The following is a 20,640-nucleotide window of genomic DNA, read 5'->3' on the forward strand; positions in this document are numbered from 1 at the left end:
GAAGCCCTTCGTGACTTTTAGGCAACTCTGTATAGTAGAGACACTACGGTCGACGGCACAGGGGAGGCTTATCTCCACCAGGCTGCGGTAACAGCTATAAATGCATCCGGCGCTACAGCATTAGATGCGCCAATTAGAGTGGAGGAGGTCATAGGTGCGATCTCCCGCCTCAAACCTCTGAAATCACCAGGGCCGGATGGGTTCTCGGTGGGTTTTTACAAAGCCTTCTGCTAGCCCCTAGCCCCGATTTTAACTCGCTTGTTCAACTACTTCGAGGGACCGGGTTCTATCCCTGCTGACATGCTGGAAGCCGATATAGTGGTCATTCCCAAACCCGGGAAGGATACCACTCGGTGCACAGCATACCGGCCAATCTCCCTACTTAATCTTGAACTAAAGCTATTTACGGGTGTCTTAGCCGCTAGACTGGGCCCCCGCTTGCCGGGCATCATCGAACCCGACCAACCGGGTTTCATGCCCAACAGGCAAAGCAGTGACAATACCAAACGGTTAATGCACTTAATAGACAAGACCCACTATATGGGACTGGACGCCTTATTACTTTCAGTCGATGCTGAGAAAGCGTTTGACAGGGTGGATTGTTTTTTTTTGGGTAAAACTCTAGCGCACTTTGGCATAGGGAACCGTTTTAGGGCCTGGGTCGCGAGCTGCTATGATCAACCCACAGCGACGATCCGTGTCAATGGGATCAGTTCACGGCCGTTTGACATCCGGCGAGGCACACGACAGGGGTGTCCTCTTGCACCTCTGCTCTTTGCACTGTACATCGAACCCCTAGCGCAACGGATCAGGGACAACCTCAACATCTCGGGCATCCCCTTCCGGGGGGGGGGGGGGGGGGGGGGGGGGGGGGGGTAATGTCATACTGTTAATTTATATGCGGACGACATCTTGGCGACTCTTGACACACCCAGCCATTCTGTCCCAGCGTTCTTACAGGAGCTGAATGACTTTGGCACAGAATCGGGTTTTAAAGTCAACGTGGGGAAATCAGTGCTGCTGCCGCTGGGCCTCAACGAGAATGCTTCTGCTAGCACATTTCTAGGGTTCGGGAAACTGCGACCAATCTGAAATCCCCTACATGGGGATAACTTTGACTCCGTCCACTGACCAAACAATTGCACGAAATTATTCTATCCTCCATTTCCAAATCACTCGGGATCTTCGCAAGTGGCAGACTCATCCCCTCTCGCTGTTCGGCCACGTTGCAGCAGTTAAAATGTCAATTTTGCCAAAAATACTATACGTGTTTCAGACTATTCCAGTTGGACCCTGTGAGAAGTTGGCCTGATGTATGATGTCACTAGTTCTAGTGTACACCTTATATCAGTCCAAATACCCTTATGGTGATTGGTTGTAAAGTCAACCTTATAGACCAGCTATCCTAGTGGTAGCATGGACAAGAGCAGTCTTAGGCTAAACTCTGAATGGCATGTGAAGCCAGCTGTGATACCATATATAATCCCTTGAATACCAAATGAAAGGACACCACAACAGATATATATATAAAATAAAGTGTATTTATTCTAGTCAAACCCTCAGCACTCTATGAGATTAGAGGTAAGTACAACACAGTCTTATTTAAACATACATTAAGTCACACAGGTAAGTAATACAGTTAGGCCCTAGGGGCCACGCAAACCATATACTAAGTAAGTGGTATAAGAACCACTGTCACGGAAATAGAATAGGCCTAGGCCATCGCTGGGGCTACACTACACTAGCGTTAGTTAGGAAGTGGGAGGCCCACGGGATTCGTGTGCAGAGTGGAAACACTCACGCGTAATGCGTAAAAGTCAATAGCAATAGTACCGTTTAGAAAACGGTAGATTTAGGACACTTCCGGAGTAGCTAGGAAGTTGAGACTTGAAAACTAGACACTAGGATAGTCACTATCCTGATGAGCACCGGAGTACCCAAGTTACCTAGCCCACAGGCTGCGGGTGCATAGGGGTGAAGATGCGTCGTTTTCGTCGTCGACTCCTATGGATGCCTGAAGAAAGATGCTGACAGGCAGTCAGTGAAGAGTGTCCGGTGGATCCCAAGGCTGGGATCAAGAAGAGAAGAAACCTGCAAGCAGAAGGGACAGAGTCAAGGTCACTAGCCAGTGACCACGTGGAACAAGGAAGGAACCAGGCGATGTCGTGAAGATTGCAGGTGAAGGTGAAGCTTGTCGCTGCAGCCAGGAGGACCAGGAAGCGTCGAGGACGACCAGGACCAGGAGGCGAGCTGTCCCACGAAGGCTCTTGCTGTCGGCGGCGTCGAAGTTGGACTAGGACTCACCAAGCCTTGGCAAGCGGAACCCACGAAGAACGGAGGACTTGCTTCTGGTGCAGACCAGGAAGGTCTGGGGTGCTTCTTCTTTGCAGAGAAGCGGGAGCCAGTCTGGAGGAGCCAAACCAGCGCAGAAGATTTCAGGGAGCGTCGTCACAAAGGCCACCAGCCAGCGGGCAAGCAACCGGACAGACGCGGCAAGCAGGAAAATGCAGAAGGGCCCCACACAGGACTCGTGGAGTGTGGGGGGCTGATCTTCGGTGCAGATGGTGCTTGGGGTTGGGGCTTCTCAATCCCCGGTGCACAACTTCGAGGGTGCCTCAGAAGCTGCGCTTTAAGTTACTAGCCACTTTTTCCAGGTAGCCGGTCCCACGTCGCTCGTCGCCTCCACGGATCTCAGCTTTGCTGTGGATGTGGATCAGGGTCGGAGAAGTCTGGAAGTCAAGGCTCTGGTCGGGCTCTGCAGTCGGTTCCTCGTAGAACGTGGGCAAAGCAAAGGGTAGTCTCTTGATGGTGCCTGTTTGCACAGGGTAGCCACTCCTTGGCTACAAGGGAGATTCTTCAGTCTTCTTCTTTCGTCGAATGTCGAAGGTCCAGAGTTTCTGTTCAGTTTTGCAGGTTCAGGATAATCTAAAGTCTTGAGGCCCAACTCCCACTCTTATACTAATCTGGGGGGCTGGGATACCTGCTAGGTCACGCCTTATGGGTGGGACCTGGGAGGGGGTGGTTACACCCACTTCCCTTTGTCCAGTTTCGCGCCAGAGCTGGGGCTGGAGTGCCCCAGCGCCGGTTTGAACTGGACTATGCAAGGAACACCTTGTGTGCCCCAGGCATGTCTCATTCCTTTCAGCCCACCCTGCCCCAATACACTAAAGGCTGTCTGGGGAGGTGCTAGCAACTCCCCAAGCAGGAAACCTATTGTCCAGGCCTCCCTGGCTGGGATCACTCCCAGCAGCAGGAGGTCAGACTTGTGTCTGTGGCAGCAGCATCCATTTTGTGATGCTGAGGCTTTGGTTAGAGTTAAACAGCAAAGTAGGATTTTAACATGTCTCTCCCTCTAGAAGGGAGGAATAATATCCTCATCACCAGAAATGGTATGGGGGTATTATTCCAAAGTGTTAGACACCTTACACGACATGTTTTGATAAAGCCAAACCATAGTTACCATAACAGTTTAAGATTATAAGGCACTTTAAGAGTATATGGCAGGCTATATCATAGAACAGCTATAAGGACATGGTTCCGAAAGCTGCAGACAGGCTCAGCTCATGCTAGAGCACCATCTCACATGTTACCAAGCACTCTGCCTCCAGGATTGTTAAGGCCTGCCATAGGAGTGACTGATAGGTACACATGTGTCTATATATAAGGGTAGATATAGGCATACTATATCTAAGCAAGGGGTTATTACACGACCTTGCCCCAGCTGAGTGATCAGCCAGTTGTGTCTGATTGGAAGGCCAGACCAGGGGTGGCATAATACATGCTGCAGCCCCTGGGAGGCCTAGGGTACACCTATGCCCTGGGTACCTAGGGTACACTGTACAGGGTCCAATAAGGTGATCCTTACCAATTGGTTATGTACCTAGGGTACATGGAGTCCATTTTAAAGAGAGAGCAGACAGCCTGAGACCCTGAATGGCAGGATCTCAGGCCAACTAAGTCGAAAAACCAGCTAGACACTAGGCAAAAAGTTGGGGGTAACCATAGTCAGATATCCACCTTCCTACAGACCCCCTATGCGTTATATTCACTCATTGCAACAAGAGATACACCATTTTATCTGGGCAGTGAAACGCCCGAGGGTACGTAGAGACTTAGCCTACCGACCCCAGGACAAAGGAGGTTTTGGGATTCCCCACCTACTGACCTACTACAGAGCGACGCAACTATTCTACCTCGTAGAATGGAGTAGACCTGAGTCAGAGAAAAGATGGCTTTTCCAAGACAGAGCGATGGCAGGCCTCTCCTTGTGGAAGATACCATTCCTGAAACCTTCTGATAGACCAAAGTACCTCAATAGATCTCCCATCAATCTTTCAGTGGTAAGGGTGTGGGACGCGGTGGTGACCCAGCGGCACCATACCTCCTTCCCTTTGCCACTCACGCCCTTATTCGACAACCAGGACTTCCCTCCAGGACTCGAAACGCGGGCGTCCCCACAATGGCGAGCCTCGACCTGTAAGTATGCAGGACACCTATTTGATATTAATGGGTTGCTCCCATACGGTGAGTTGTCTAACTGGCACGGCATTAAAATCCCCAGAAGATTTCAATACTTCCAACTTCGCCATTGGTTACTTCATCCTGACACGCGCCCCCTGGTTAGCAGACATCTTACGACCTATGAGAAGTGGCTTTTATCGAAGCACTCTGACCGCCATTTGATTTCTGAATTATATCTTCTGTTGCGCCCAGCAGCACCCTTGGAGCACTCGGCTGGGCAGCATCGGTGGGAGACAGAATTAGGCAGGAGCCTTTCACTAAAGGAATGGCAACAGATTTATTACAGAGCAAACCACACTGCCAGGAACACAGCAAGCAGGGAAGCAGCTGTTAAAGTTGCCCTTTACTGGTACCCGACTCCGGCCCGACTAAATAAAATTAACCCAGATCGAAGCCCCACCTGTTGGAGGGGCTGTGATGAGGAGGGCACACTGACGCACATCCTCTGGGACTGTAGGGAGGTGACAGGTTACTGGACAGCAGTTCTTAATGATATCAACACTTACTTTGAAACGGAAATACCCCGCTTTCCTGCCTATGCTTTTTTAGGGTTGCCTAATGCAATCACCTTCCCATTGAAATCCATCAGAGGGAAACAAATGGGGCTAGCAATGGGCGCAGCAGTACACCACATCTTATCACTATGGGGCACGCAAACTCACCCGACGCATACTGGGTGGCTACACAAATTGTGGTACATTATTGGGATGGAACGAATACACGCTAACCTGACCCACTCATCAGATTCCTTCCGCACTATCTGGCGCCCCATCCTGTCACAGCTGGCGCATGAATTTAACGAAGTCACATGCCCCAAATACCTCCGTTGCTCAGACTTACTGACGCCCCACAGTCTAAGGATACAGATTAGGAGATATTTCATCTTCATGCTGACATGGCGCATTAGCACACCGGGGAGGGAGGGAAAGAGTTGGGGGAGTTGGGGTAGGGAAGGAGGGACGGAGGGGGAAAGCGGCGGGCGGGTTTGACCAGGGAGCAGATTTAGGTACTGCCTTTTAAAGTACGCTATAGTTTCGGGCCTAATGTTGGACATTCCCTTTTTTCACATGGACATCAGTAACCAGCTTCGGCTACGTAAGCTTGGGATACGCTGCCTAAAACAAGTAATGGGGTCAGTTGGACAGTGATGGGTTTGTTCAAATGTCAGTTTGCCTGCTTGAAACCAATAAATAAAGTTATTTAAAAAAACCAAAATAAACGCAGAGCCCATAGCAAGTCCTTGCCGGTCTAACAAAAGCACAAACAGCAACTCTGACCACAAGGAAGAAAGTGGATCAACGTGACAGGAAAAACACCAAGCCACAAATTTGAACACAATGGCCGACTTATACAGTTTTTGTTGAGACATCTGACAGATCTCAGGAGGAAGATCAAAAGAATTCCACTGCCACCATTCAATCTGCAGACAGGAAACAGTGGAGCATGCACAGGTTTGGGTACAGAATCCTGCCCTGTTGTTGCAAAAGAAGATCCTCCCGAAAGGGCAGCATGATCACAGGACATATGCTTAGGATTTCGGGATACCAAACTCTCCTTGCCCAGTCCCTAGCCTCTAAGATGACTTGGGCTCAGCCGATCAGGATCTTTAGAACTCATACCTGGGGTGGTATTGACAGAAAGGCATAGAGGAGTCTCAGGTTCCAGTTTAAATGAAAGGAGTCTCTCAGCAAAAGCCGCTTTGGAAACTCCAAGGCACAGAAGCACTGATATTGCACGTTGACAATGAAGGTTAATAGATTGAGTCAAGGTTCTCCCCATTCTCTGTAGACAGCCAAGTCCAGAGGCGCAAACCGCAAGGCTTCATGGCGCAGGGGCCATGACCCAACTCCGTCCTATTCGTTGCAATACCACATGGTGTTGTCTGTGAACACGCCTTCCCTTGATGGATGGGAAGAAGGCCTTCAGTACAAAGCCGATATCCCTCCACTAAAGAAGATTGATATGGAGCTGAGATTCGACCAGAGGCAAGATTCCCCTTGTGAAGAAATGTGGTTTATTATATGGCGGGCGTGGTTGTGAGACCTCACCTTGTCTTGGGTCCAAGTCAGGTTTGTTTGTCACACCTTAGCTCAATCCTGGGTAGCTGTGGCTGCGAGCACTCAGGCTTGAAAAAAGGAACAAGTGTAAAGCATTTAAACAGCACCAAAACGATTGGGCATGAAAAAAACAAACTCTCAGGAAGTCGAACACCAATTTATAAAAATAGAGTATTTTTATGTAGTTCTAGACTCCAAAACAAAAAAAGAACTGGAGGGTTTCAGATATATAGTTACTTTAACAAACAGTAAATCATAACTTTTCACTTATCCCTTCAACAAGCATTGGCACATTCAACCAATTTGACACTTCAAAACTTTTTTCAAGAAATCTTTTGTTAAAGTTGGATGAGGTTACTTCCAGTTACATTGGGTGACCAACTCGGACAGGGAGCAGGTCACGAGGGACTAACAGACCCAAAGATCAGTTGCTACCAAGAAGAAGCAGTCTCACATCCAGTTCCAGCATTAATGGCAACTTCCCATTGACTTCTATGGAGTGGTTCTGTTGCAAGGGATACAGCATGCAGAATATGCTGTAGGATGCTGAGGATCCTGTGCAGACGTCAGGGGACTTCCTGAGGCTTCTCCTCGGTACTGGTGGGGTCACTTTGGCGACAGGGGTCGATGTCCCTTGAAGTCCTCTTTGAACCAGCAAAAGTTGAGTTGCCACTGGGCTATGACTCCCTGGTCACAATGAAACCAGTGGTTCACTTCTTCTGGTGATAGTTTTATTTCTGGATCACCTGGATGGAGGAGTAGTTTGTGACTTCGGCATGTTTATAGTGACACCAGTGAGTGCAGAAGTTTCACTGTAGTCTGAAAATGGGAAACTTCTTTCTGGAGTGAGCTGCCTTCAACAGCCAGTCATCAAGGTATGGGAAACTGGGACCTCTGACCTCCGCAGGTATGCTGCAACCACCGCTATCTCTTTTGTGAACACCCGAGAGGTACTGGTGAGGTCAAAGGGGAGCACAGCGATCTTTAAATGCTAGTGATCTATCGTGAACCGCAGTCCACGCTTGTGTGCCTGCATGACAGGAATGTGTAAGCACACATCATGAAGGTCCCGTTATACCATCCATTCTCCGGGGTCAAGGCTAGACAGAACCTGAACTAAGGTGAGCATCTTGAATTTCTATTTCCATAGAAGGGTATTGAGAGTTAAAAGATCTAGTATAGGGCAGAGGCCTCTGTCCTTTTTCGGCACCAGGCAGTAGCAGGAGTAACAACCACAGACTACTTCTAAAGCTGACACCCTCTCAGTGACTACTTTGACCAGCAGAGCCTGCACTTCCTGACAGATCACAAGAGATAGTCCTATGTCGGCCCTTCTGCAGACTGTGGCAAGGTAGGCGGGGTGTCTAGAAGTGGAAGAGCATAACCCAGCTGCACGTTATTTAGCACCCTCTTGGAGGTTATCGCTTGCCTTTTGGGTAGGTGGTGCCTAATCCTGCCATCAACAGGATGGGCGTACTGCGTTGAAGGCCCATTAAAGAGGTTTGAAGCCTGCGGCAGCCAGTGGAGTGGGGCACTAGACAATATGCGGGTGTGGATTCTGTGGGATCCATGCCCTTGGCCATGAAAAGACTAGGAAGCTTCCTGGCCTGGGAGGTAAGGTGGTGTTAGACCTGTCAGCCCTTTGGGTGGTCCCTCCTCATCATTATTTATTTTGTCCCACTTTTGCCTCAAACCCTGTTTGAATTTTTCCTTTTTGGGAACCACCAGACTTTTTAGTGTTGCTGCAGATTCAGGGAGCCATTTTACCTACCCCTGAAACTTCTGTCTGAGGGCCTGGAGCACAAAATGGTGGCCACCTGTGACATCACCAGCATCCACTGGAACCTACCAGCACCTTCCAGAACATTCCAGGAGATTCCAGAACCCTGTGACAGTTGGAGGCGGTTTGGAATGTTGGGAGGTTAAGAGAGAGTGTTGGCAGTTGGAGCTGGCAGTTGGCACCTGACTGGTGAAGAGAGAGCAGCACAACAGTGAAGGAGGAAGGAGTGAAGCAGCAGGGGTGGAAACTTGTGCCTGGAGTGGGGTCCATAAACCCACCCTTGATACTTGTCCCTACTGATGGATCCCAGCCTGTAGCCCTGTGTGGGAAGAAGCCAGAAAAACTCATCCTAAGGACCTGGACAGCAGGAACAGGCCTTAGAAGCAGAAAGCAGCAAGATCCTGACCTGGAAACTGGTTTCCCTGGAGTCCGGCGTCGAGTAGCCTAAGACCTGGAGCCCGAGGTGGAGAAGCGGCGCTGACTGAAGAAGCAGACGTCGTACCCGGAGCCGCCTGAGGTCGTGAGAGGGCGCCGACGGAGGTCGTGAGGAATACCAGAGGTCGAGGAGGAAGTCAACCGAGGTCGAGTGAGCGGCGTCATCGGAGGAGTGAAGTCCGCCCTCCGGAGTCGTCGGAGACCGAGGTGAAGTGTACCGGAGGTCGGGAGTGAGGATCGCACTCCGGAGTCGCCCGGAACCTGAGAGGAGGAGCACCGGAGGTCGGGGGTGAGGATCGCACCCCGGAGTCGCCGGAAGTCGACATCGAGGCCAGGCCGGCCGACGTCATCGAAGCTGAGAGCGCCATCGGACCGGAGCCGCCCGAAGTCGACATCGAGTAGAGACTGCCCGACGCCGTCGAATCGGAGGTCGAGATCGAACCGAGGCCGCCGACATCGGACCGGAACCGCCTACCGGCGTCGTCAAGAACGGACATTGTGCCGAGGCCGCCGAGACCGAACCGGAACCGCCTCACGGCATCGACACGACTCCAGCGGCGTCGGAACATCAGAAAAAGGGCAGTAAGTGGAGTAGAGGGCGCCTGAGGCCCTGTGGAGACCTGAGAGACTGCTCTAAGGGGCTAGGGAGGTGCTGAAACCAACCTGACTGTGCCAGGGGTGAACTGGGACTAACCTAGAGAGGTTGTGTGGAGAGAGAAAGCCAGGGCACTGGTATTCCCCCCTTGATCTACCTCAGTTTAGGCCTCAGCCTTGTCCCAGCCAGGGAGTAGAACCCCTCAAGCCTTCCACAACCCTACAAGCTGTGCCTGGGCCAAATCAGCCCTTAAGAATTGAAAAGTGATCTGATTACATGAGTGTTGCTGTATACTTTTAATTATTTATTGGGGGCACTGTATTTATTGAGTTTTTACCTATTTATTGCTTCACTATATTTATTGGTCTACAGGACTTGTTGGTGTACAATATTTATTGGTTCAGTATTTATTGCCCCAGAATATTTAATTGCCTGTATTACCTGCACTTATATTTATGTCCCTTGTATTTATGATCATCCCTATTTATTGAATCTTCAGACAGTATTTATTTGACCTGCACTATTTAAAAGTTGTACATTGTGATTGACTTATTTATTTTTCCAATCAGCAACTAAGAGAAAAAGATAAAGAAGAATATTTTCATAATTTTTACGGTGTAGAGTCGTTTTTGGAACGGATGCACGCATGGTTATTGTATGGGTATATTGTATGCTTAGCACGGTGCCTGTTTCCTGACCACTCGAGCCAAGCTACCACAGTGTGTTCGGGGAGTCCACCACCACCCTGCGGAGTGGGAGTGGGCTGTTTCCAACATAAATTGGTGTTCAGTGGTGGGATTGAGCTGTGCCTACGTATACTCAACAATAACTGTGGGTAGTCCATAGGCCTACACCGGGAGTTTTCTCAAAGCGGCCTTCCTAATTGTGGGTTTTTGTTTTTTCCAAATTTACTCTGGTGGTGGGAGGAGGTATTACTAAAGGTACCCCCCTGCATAGTTACTGCACAAACACCTGTCCTCTAACCTGAGTGGGCGAGATGGAATTTGTACTAGAAAATCTAGAAACGTACACTGTGGCCCAGCTCAGGGAGTTTTGCCAGCGGGAGGGGGTGTACTGTCCCCCAGGAGCAAAGAAGGGTGCACTCCAAACCAGCTTAAGGGCTTGGGGGGAGGCACGCCGAGAGAGCAAGGCTGAGGAGGAAGACAGGGATGGAGAGCCTGATACCGAGGGGGCTGAGATGTACCAACCTGAGGTGGGGAACCTGTCAGCAGGGCCCAGAACCATTTCTAGGAAGGGCAGCAGTGCCTCTAGCGGTGGCTTGTCTGAAGTGGAGCTAACGGACCGGAGGGAGAAAAGACAGCTCACATGGGACTTAGCAAGGCTGGAGAAGGAGAAGGAGGAGCAGAGGATGGCCCATGAATTGCGACTGAAAGAAATAGATCTTCAGATCTTGAGAATCGGGGCACAACCTGTTCCTAATGGTGGCAGCCAAACCCAAGAGATCACCAGGGAATCCAAACCTTACCTGCCAAAGGACATAGTGGCTAGCTATGGAGTGGGCGACGATATCGCCAAGTGGCTAGCGGCCTATGAGGTCTCACTGAGGGCCCATGGGGTTCCGGAGAAGTACTGGGGAGGGGGATTGTATAAGTACATGCCTCCAGCTGGTAGGGATGCTTTATTGGCCCTCGAGGAGGATGAGCAGACCCACTACCCCACTATGAAACTGGCGCTCATCAGAAAGTTTGGACTAACACCTGAAAAGTACAGACAGAAGTTCAGGGGTAGTCACAAGCTGGGCACGCAGAATTGGGTGGACTTCCTGGACTATGCGAAGAAGGCAATGGAAGGTTGGATTCAGGGCAGTGAAGTGAGGAACTACGAGGAGTTGTTTGACCTAGTACTGAAGGAACACCTGCTCGAGAAATGTTTCCCTGAACTGCGGCAACACCTGGTGGATAGCAAGCTGACCAGTCCCCGGAAGCTTGCTGAGGAGGCGGACATTTGGGCTAGTACCCGGGTGTCCACAAGGGGGACTGGAGGGGATACTCAAAAGGCCGGACAGGGCGCCCCCCAGAAGAAAGAGGGAGGGGAAAAGAAAAAGGAGTTCTCCAAAGACCCCCAAAATAACTTCCAAGGGAAGGGAACAGGATTCACCTCTAAGGCTAACCCACCCAGAAACCCTAATCCTGGCCAGAGTCAGCAGCCAAGGGTTGTCCATTGCTACGAGTGCGGTGGCGTTGGACACTATAAAGGAGATCCGAAGTGCCAGAAACGTCCACCCCCTCCCACTGGAGGAAAGACCCCCGGAGTAGCTAGTGCAGTGCTCGGGGAGGAGATGCCCTTAACTAAGGGAAGGGAGTGGGCGGGTGTCACTTTAGTGTCCCTGGGAGAACGGGAGATGGTTCCTAAGATCCAGGTGCCCGCAAATACCGCAAAGTATGGGCAGTGGATCACCATCAACGGCCAAAGAGGGGAGGCTCTGAGAGACACAGGAGCCAGTATGACTATGGTGCGTAGTCAACTGGTGTCTCCAGAGCAGGTAATTCCCGATGTACTCCACCCAGCCGCGATGGCTGACGGCAGAACAGGTCACTATCCCGTGGCCGAGGTTCCCTTTGAATGGGGGGGGGTTGCAGGTTCACTTCGAGTTGCCGTAAGCCCTGCCGTGCCAGTCGATTGTCTGCTGGGGAATGACATGGAGCACAACGCTTGGAAGGAGGTGGAATACCGGACTCACACCGAGATGCTGGGTACACCTGACTGGGCCTGTGTTAGCACAAGGTCCGCGACTACCCGAAGAGGGAGTTCATTTCGGCTGGAGCCTGGAACAAAGGCCCAGCCAGCTGCCAGTCAAGGGAAGAACCGAGGACAGGAGGAGCCTGCCTCGGCGTCTCCACCCCGTAGGACGGATAGGCCACCGGAGGTGGTGGACCAGGAGTCTGCGGAGGGGGACGTTACCAACCTGGAGGACCTACCCATCCCGGCCGAGTGGCACGTGGAGGGAGGCCCGTCCAGGGAGGAGTTCTGCCAGGGCCAGAGGGAGTGCCCTACCCTTGAGGGGCTGAGGCGACAGGCCGAAGCCCAGGCAGCAGGGAACGTTGAAGGGAACTACAGTGTTTACTGGGAGGATGGCCTCCTCTACAGTGAACCCAAGGCACCCCTACATGGATCGTCACGAGCCTTGGTAGTTCCTCAACGTTATCGAGCCTTCCTTCTGGAGTTGGCTCACGAGATACCATTGGCAGGACACCTGGGGCAAGACAAGACCTTCGCCCGTCTTGTCCCACACTTTTATTGGCCTCAGATGAAAGTGTCGTCCGATACCTACTGCCGGACATGTGTGTCTTGCCAAGCCAGTGGGAAAACAGGGGTGAAGCTGAAAGCTCCCCTGGAACCACTTCCTGTCGTTAGCACCCCCTTTGAAAGGGTGGGCATCGACATTGTGGGTCCGTTAGATCCGCCAACATCAGCTGGTCACAGGTTTATCCTGGTCCTGGTGGATCATGCCACACGGTACCCAGAGGCAATACCTCTGAGGACCATAACAGCACCTGTTGTGGCTAGGGCCCTGATGGGAATCTTTACCCGAGTGGGTTTTCCCAAGGAAGTTGTGTCCGACAGGGGGACCAACTTCATGTCAGCGTATATGCGGGCAATGTGGAAGGAGTGTGGAGTGACGTACCGGTTCACTACTCCTTACCACCCCCAGACCAATGGTCTGGTGGAGAGGTTTAACAAAACCTTGAAGGGCATGATCAGAAGTCTGCCTGAAAGCCTGCGGAGGAAATGGGACGTCCTCCTACCCGGTTTACTTTTTTCCTACAGGGAAGTGCCACAGAAGGGAGTGGGCTTCAGCCCCTTCGAGCTTCTGTATGGGCACCCTGTACGTGGACCTCTCAACCTGGTGAGAGACGGATGGGAAAGAACTCCCAGAAAGCTTCCCCAGGATGTGGTGAGCTACATGCTGGCCTTCCGGAGCCAAATGGCTAAGTTGTGGAAGCAAGCTTCTGACAACTTGGAAGCCAGCCAAGCAGTGATGAAGGCGTGGTATGACCACAATGCTCACCCGGTGGAGTTGGAGCCTGGCCAGAAGGTGTGGGTGATCGAACCGGGAGAGCTTAGTGCCCTCCAGGATCGCTGGTCAGGACCCTTTGAGGTGTTGGAGAGGAAGGGTAAGGCTACCTACTTGGTGGACCTGAAGACCCCTCGTCAGCCCCTGCGGGTGCTGCATGCCAACCGCCTCAAACCCCACCATGAGAGGCCCGAAGTCATCTTGATGATGGTGACTGACGGAGGAGAGGACGTGGAAAGCGAGCCTCTCCCTGATCTGTTTGCGTCTCAAGAGAAGGATGGGTCGGTGGAGGGAGTGATTCTCTCCCCATCTCTAACTCCTGAACAGCAGGAGGACTGTCGCCAGGTCCTGGGGCAGTACTCCTCGTTGTTCTCCCTTGTCCCGGGTAGGACTCACCTGTGCGTCCATGACGTGGACACAGCCCACCTGTGAAGTCCAAGATCTACCGGATGTCAGACAAGGTGAAGGCCAGCATTCATAGTGAAGTCACTAAGATGCTGGAGCTAGGAGTGATTGAACCTTCTAGCAGCCCCTGGTCTAGTCCGGTGGTGTTAGTACCGAAAGCTGCACCACCGGGTGCCCAACCAGAACTGAGGTTCTGTGTGGACTACCGGGGACTGAATTCAGTGACAAAAACTGATGCTCATCCGATCCCTAGGGCGGATGAATTGATTGACCGGCTGGGAGCTGCCCAATATCTAAGTACCTTTGACCTTACTTCAGGGTACTGGCAGATCTCGTTGACTGATGGAGCAAGGGAAAGGTCAGCCTTCTCCACGCCCAATGGCCACTACCAGTTCTGTGTGATGCCCTTTGGGCTCAAGAACGCACCTGCCACGTTTCAGCGCCTGGTAAACCAGATCCTCACCGGAATGGAGAGTTTCTCTGCTGCTTATCTGGATGACATAGCCGTCTTCAGTAACAGCTGGGAGGATCACTTGCGTCACCTGCAAGCTGTTCTCCAGGCCCTGAGACAAGCTGGATTGACGATCAAGGCCAGCAAGTGCCAGATCGGGCAGGGGTCGGTAGTGTACCTTGGACACTTGGTGGGTAGGGGAGCGGTGCAACCCCTCCAGGCGAAGATCGAGGCCATCATGGCCTGGGAACCCCCCAAGACACAGACTGAGGTCCGAGCATTTTTGGGCCTCACGGGATACTACCGCCGCTTCGTGAAGGGGTACGGTACCATCGTAGCCCCCCTCACGGAGCTCACGTCCAAGAAACAACCTCGACGGGTAGTCTGGACGGAGGCCTGTCAGCAGGCCTTTGTGAGATTGAAGAAAGCCATGTGCGAGGCCCCGGTCTTACGGGCCCCAGACTTTTCCAAGGAGTTCATTGTCCAGACAGATGCATCAGAACATGGCATTGGGGCAGTGTTATCGCAACTCAACGAAGAGGGTCTGGATCAACCCGTGGTCTTCCTATCCCGGAGACTACTTCCCAGGGAACAGAAGTGGAGTGCAATAGAGCGTGAAGCCTTTGCAGTGGTATGGGCTCTGAAGAAGTTGCGGCCATACCTGTTTGGCTCGCACTTCCTAGTTCAGACCGACCACAGACCCCTTCGTTGGCTGATGCAAATGAAGGGGGAGAATCCCAAGTTGTTGAGGTGGTCTATTTCCCTACAGGGGATGGACTTTCAGGTGGAACATCGGCCTGGAGTGGACCACGCCAATGCAGACGGTCTCTCAAGGTATTTCCGCCTTAGTGATGAGAACTCCCAAGGGGTTGGGTAGCTCTCCCCACTTTCAGCTGGGGGGGACGCGTGTTAGACCTGTCAGCCCTTTGGGTGGTCCCTCCTCATCATTATTTATTTTGTCCCACTTTTGCCTCAAACCCTGTTTGAATTTTTCCTTTTTGGGAACCACCAGACTTTTTAGTGTTGCTGCAGATTCAGGGAGCCATTTTACCTACCCCTGAAACTTCTGTCTGAGGGCCTGGAGCACAAAATGGTGGCCACCTGTGACATCACCAGCATCCACTGGAACCTACCAGCACCTTCCAGAACATTCCAGGAGATTCCAGAACCCTGTGACAGTTGGAGGCGGTTTGGAATGTTGGGAGGTTAAGAGAGAGTGTTGGCAGTTGGAGCTGGCAGTTGGCACCTGACTGGTGAAGAGAGAGCAGCACAACAGTGAAGGAGGAAGGAGTGAAGCAGCAGGGGTGGAAACTTGTGCCTGGAGTGGGGTCCATAAACCCACCCTTGATACTTGTCCCTACTGATGGATCCCAGCCTGTAGCCCTGTGTGGGAAGAAGCCAGAAAAACTCATCCTAAGGACCTGGACAGCAGGAACAGGCCTTAGAAGCAGAAAGCAGCAAGATCCTGACCTGGAAACTGGTTTCCCTGGAGTCCGGCGTCGAGTAGCCTAAGACCTGGAGCCCGAGGTGGAGAAGCGGCGCTGACTGAAGAAGCAGACGTCGTACCCGGAGCCGCCTGAGGTCGTGAGAGGGCGCCGACGGAGGTCGTGAGGAATACCAGAGGTCGAGGAGGAAGTCAACCGAGGTCGAGTGAGCGGCGTCATCGGAGGAGTGAAGTCCGCCCTCCGGAGTCGTCGGAGACCGAGGTGAAGTGTACCGGAGGTCGGGAGTGAGGATCGCACTCCGGAGTCGCCCGGAACCTGAGAGGAGGAGCACCGGAGGTCGGGGGTGAGGATCGCACCCCGGAGTCGCCGGAAGTCGACATCGAGGCCAGGCCGGCCGACGTCATCGAAGCTGAGAGCGCCATCGGACCGGAGCCGCCCGAAGTCGACATCGAGTAGAGACTGCCCGACGCCGTCGAATCGGAGGTCGAGATCGAACCGAGGCCGCCGACATCGGACCGGAACCGCCTACCGGCGTCGTCAAGAACTGACATTGTGCCGAGGCCGCCGAGACCGAACCGGAACCGCCTCACGGCATCGACACGACTCCAGCGGCGTCGGAACATCAGAAAAAGGGCAGTAAGTGGAGTAGAGGGCGCCTGAGGCCCTGTGGAGACCTGAGAGACTGCTCTAAGGGGCTAGGGAGGTGCTGAAACCAACCTGACTGTGCCAGGGGTGAACTGGGACTAACCTAGAGAGGTTGTGTGGAGAGAGAAAGCCAGGGCACTGGTATTCCCCCCTTGATCTACCTCAGTTTAGGCCTCAGCCTTGTCCCAGCCAGGGAGTAGAACCCCTCAAGCCTTCCACAACCCTACAAGCTGTGCCTGGGCCAAATCAGCCCTTAAGAATTCAAAAGTGATCTGATTACATGAGTGTTGCTGTATACTTTTAATTATTTATTGGGGGCACTGTATTTATTGAGTTTTTACCTATTTATTGCTTCACTATATTTATTGGTCTACAGGACTTATTGGTGTACAATATTTATTGGTTCAGTATTTTTTGCCCCAGAATATTTAATTGCCTGTATTACCTGCACTTATATTTATGTCCCTTGTATTTATGATCATCCCTATTTATTGAATCTTCAGACAGTATTTATTTGACCTGCACTATTTAAAAGTTGTACATTGTGATTGACTTATTTATTTTTCCAATCAGCAACTAAGAGAAAAAGATAAAGAAGAATATTTTCATAATTTTTACGGTGTAGAGTCGTTTTTGGAACGGATGCACGCATGGTTATTGTATGGGTATATTGTATGCTTAGCACGGTGCCTGTTTCCTGACCACTCGAGCCAAGCTACCACAGTGTGTTCGGGGAGTCCACCACCACCCTGCGGAGTGGGAGTGGGCTGTTTCCAACAGGTGGGTTTTGCGGAAGTCCCTGGGAATTCCACCCATGGGCATGGAAAGGGCAAAGGGACTGTTGCCAGGAACACAAGGCAAGGTCCAAGGGTCTGGCAGCTCTCATTGAAGCTCTCAAGCGCAGTGTCAGCCTTGTCGCCGAATTGGTGGAAGCTACCAAAGGGCACGTCTATCAGACGATTGGAAATCCCCCAAAACCCCAGTGGACATCAACCAGGCATGGCGACAGAGTGCCATCGTAGAGGCCATGGCCCTGACTAGTAAGTCAGTGGTGTTCTTCAGTGCATCCCGGCCTTCAACAAATGCTTGATTCAGAATGTCTCAGCCCTCTTTAAAAAGCATGGGTAGCTGCTGCGGTACCAAATCCCACAAAGCGTGGGTATATCGGCCCAGGAGACAAGAGCCCACAATGCCAATCTGGTTGAAGAGAAGATTTGCTTCCCAGAGGAATCTAGCCTCTTGGATTCCCTTTCTAAGGGGTAGTAGGGAACACGCTTGAGTTGACCTTGGCTATTGAAGCCTGCATTTTCAGGGTCTCGGAGACGGATGCTAATGGAGGAAGGGTAGGGCAATGTCGGAGGGTGATCATTCTGTGCATGGAAGCCCCTGTGCAGGGTTCGGCTAAGCCCCCCAGCAGAACGTCTGAGAGTCTGATTAAAGGGAAGTAAGGGCTCTGCATAGCTTACCCCTGTTGAAGCACCTCTGTCAAGATGCTGGTCTTGACCTTGGGGGTAGCTGTAGGTCAAGGGCCTCCACTGCCCCGTGCATCACTGCTGTAAAATATGCGCCTTTCTATGTGGCAGTGTCTGGAGGAGAAATCAAGTCAGATTCTGGAGAGGTGTCCTGGCTATACCCAGCTACTCGTACTTGTTTTTCTCCTGGTAACAGTCGTCCTCAAGGAGGCCATAACCATTCTCATCATCTCTTTTCTAAAGAGGGTCTATCCAGGCGTGATAAGCAATGGGTGGGTTGACGTTGTCCAGACAGCACCGGATGTCTGGACTCCGAGTTGGAGAGAAGGTTAGGTTCGTCTTCATGAGGTGCTGCTCGCACTAGAGATGGAGTTGTTGAACTGGAAATGGTGGAGGTACCAGTGTCCGCTTCAGTCTGGATCTGGGGGCAGATCCAGAGGGCCTGGATGGCATCAAGGGCGAAGCCGCAGACAATCTAGCAGGGGTACCTTTCTGTATTGTTGGGCCCGAAGGTACGCCAGAAGGAGCTGTTGGCCCAAAGATGGAGTGTATGGCATTGTGGAACTCCTTAAATTGGGCAGGAGTTGCTCCAGTTCCGAGGAACTCAGAAAAGCCTGAAGCAGACCTAGCAGCTTGTTGCACGAATGGAGTGCAGAAGTTATGAGTAGAAGCACGGAGCATGCTAGAAAGCGTTGACGACTACTGCTGATGCTTTTTAGACTTACCCGACATACATGATGACAATTTGGAGCAGGATGACAATCGTCTGTGGGATCAGCTCAGAGACCAGATCTTCCGTAAAGTGAAATATGAGAGGGGTGGTGGAAGGGGTATGACAAGCAAGGAGGGCCAGGGGAGCTCCCAAGGAGAATCGGCAAAAAAATATATATATATATATTTTTTCTTCAAATAAGAGGGGTATGGGAGGGTGCAAGGGGCTGACCTGAAGTCCTCTGCCTGAAACAAATGATCTAGCCAACAAGCAGCTAAAATGGTCTGTAGAAAAGACCCAATAAAAACTACAAGAAGTTTCCAGTCCCACCAGGCTGGTGTGATGCCCACGTGTCGGGAACAGAAGGAAAACGTGGCTATATACATACTATTGATTTGCTTTGCTACAGCATAGCTAAATTTGAGTGCACAAAGGTTCCTGAATTAACAGAAAGCAATCATATTTATTTGCAGCGATTTTAAAATATAACATGAATTTTATGAAACTAAACCACTTGTCTAGCAATTAGCCAAAGGTATACCTTCAGTGCAACACCTTTCACATGACTCGCTGTAAAGGTGTCTTTTAGGACGCCAAATAATAATCTGTCATCTTCTCCAAGTTTTACTTCCCGATTAACGGTGTAGCTTTCACCACCTGTTGAAAAACAGACGTTTGTCAGGAGGTTGCATATACCACGCTTCGTCCTTCCTCATTGAACACAGCCATCAGAGCATTGAATACCAAATATAAAGAGAAAACGTGTTTTGGCCAGAATCTGATTTTAACTACTCGTTTATGGAAATAAATCCCTAAAATCTGCTTTAGACCGCCATGTTGCCCACATTCTGACCCACAATCCCAGACAAGACATTACACGCATGCTACATCATAGGCAAATACAAAATGCATATTTACTCTTGGTTTAGAATAGAGTCTCCCTCGGGGCATTCACTCATGGCTAGCTTTTAGGTGGAATATGAAGAACTGGATTTGGGGCATCAATGGAAATTCTGTTTTTGCAGGTGGTAGAACATGAGAGGTATGCAAGTGCCATAATTCAGGAATTGAGTTAACTTGTTTTCTTAGACGGCTACAGTGTAAGATCTGCTGTTTCCACTGATCGCTCTAATCGAGAATCTGTCTTCACAGAAACAGTTTGAGCAAAGTATTGGGTGTAATTGCCAGCGTGCATGAAGATAGCTGAACGACACTCCAGTAATAAGTAGTCATTTTTAAAGTAGCAGAGTTCAGTGTCCCTTAATAAAAAATATATTGTACAAGACCAAATGCACACAGGGAACTGTAAACATATAGCAATTAAAAAGTTTGTTGGCAACCGAGTGAAAGCATTCATAGGAACGCACACAGTGCTAAAACACTGACCGAAATCTCTGAAAGTAAGAACATGAAAATAAGAGGTCATGATAAACATCCACACGTTTTATGCATTTGTGTTCAAAGTGTACAGAGTATTCTGACAAACCACTACTGTAGGTCAGCATGTAAGAAACAGTCGGCATTCAATATCCATATTTGCATGATCACAGAAAAGAAGGAAAGCATGGAAAGAACATTGGGGCATATCAGCAACACCCGGCGATAATTATCGCTCAGCGCTCTTAGCGTGAAGATAATTATCGCCTGGAAACGTGGATTTTTATCGCTGAGATAGCGTGCTATTAGCAACGCTTATCTCCTCAGCGATAAAAATCTTAACGCTAACTGCCTAACGTGAGATTATCGCTGGAAACCCAGCGATAATATCACGCAATGTGGCGTTAGCTTGATGATAGGGACTCACAAACTTAGCCATGATATCCACCTTCCATATGATATCATGGCTAAGTCAGTCCTGAAGCAGGCGTAAGGAAAGTAGCGATAACAGGGGTTATCGCTACTTTTCCTGACGCTATGCCTCATAGCGTGGGGCTTGAGAATAGGAGAAATGTCGCTTAGCGACATTTCTCCTGTCATGTTAGGTCAGGAATGCCCACTTTGCATCTCATTAGAGATGCAAAGCTGGGCGTTAGAAATCCGGACGCTAAAGCAAGGTTTCACGCGTTAGCGTGGCCTTGCTAATTAG

General features: G+C 50.9%; 1 protein-coding gene across 3 annotated transcripts in view; it reads right to left on the reverse strand.

The window, feature by feature from the left end:
• Positions 1-20,640, reverse strand: part of BUB1B (BUB1 mitotic checkpoint serine/threonine kinase B) — a 350,741-nt gene that overhangs the window by 41,907 nt on the left and 288,194 nt on the right. For all 3 annotated transcript variants that reach the window (XM_085626910.1, XM_085626909.1, XM_085626911.1), the window contains exon 22: positions 19,096-19,211. In XM_085626910.1, the coding sequence (XP_085483036.1) occupies positions 19,096-19,211 (116 nt within the window). The remainder of the gene's footprint in view (positions 1-19,095; positions 19,212-20,640) is intronic.

Source organism: Triturus cristatus, chromosome 9 (assembly GCF_964204655.1).
Source record: "Triturus cristatus chromosome 9, aTriCri1.1, whole genome shotgun sequence".
Taxonomy (NCBI): domain Eukaryota; kingdom Metazoa; phylum Chordata; class Amphibia; order Caudata; family Salamandridae; genus Triturus; species Triturus cristatus.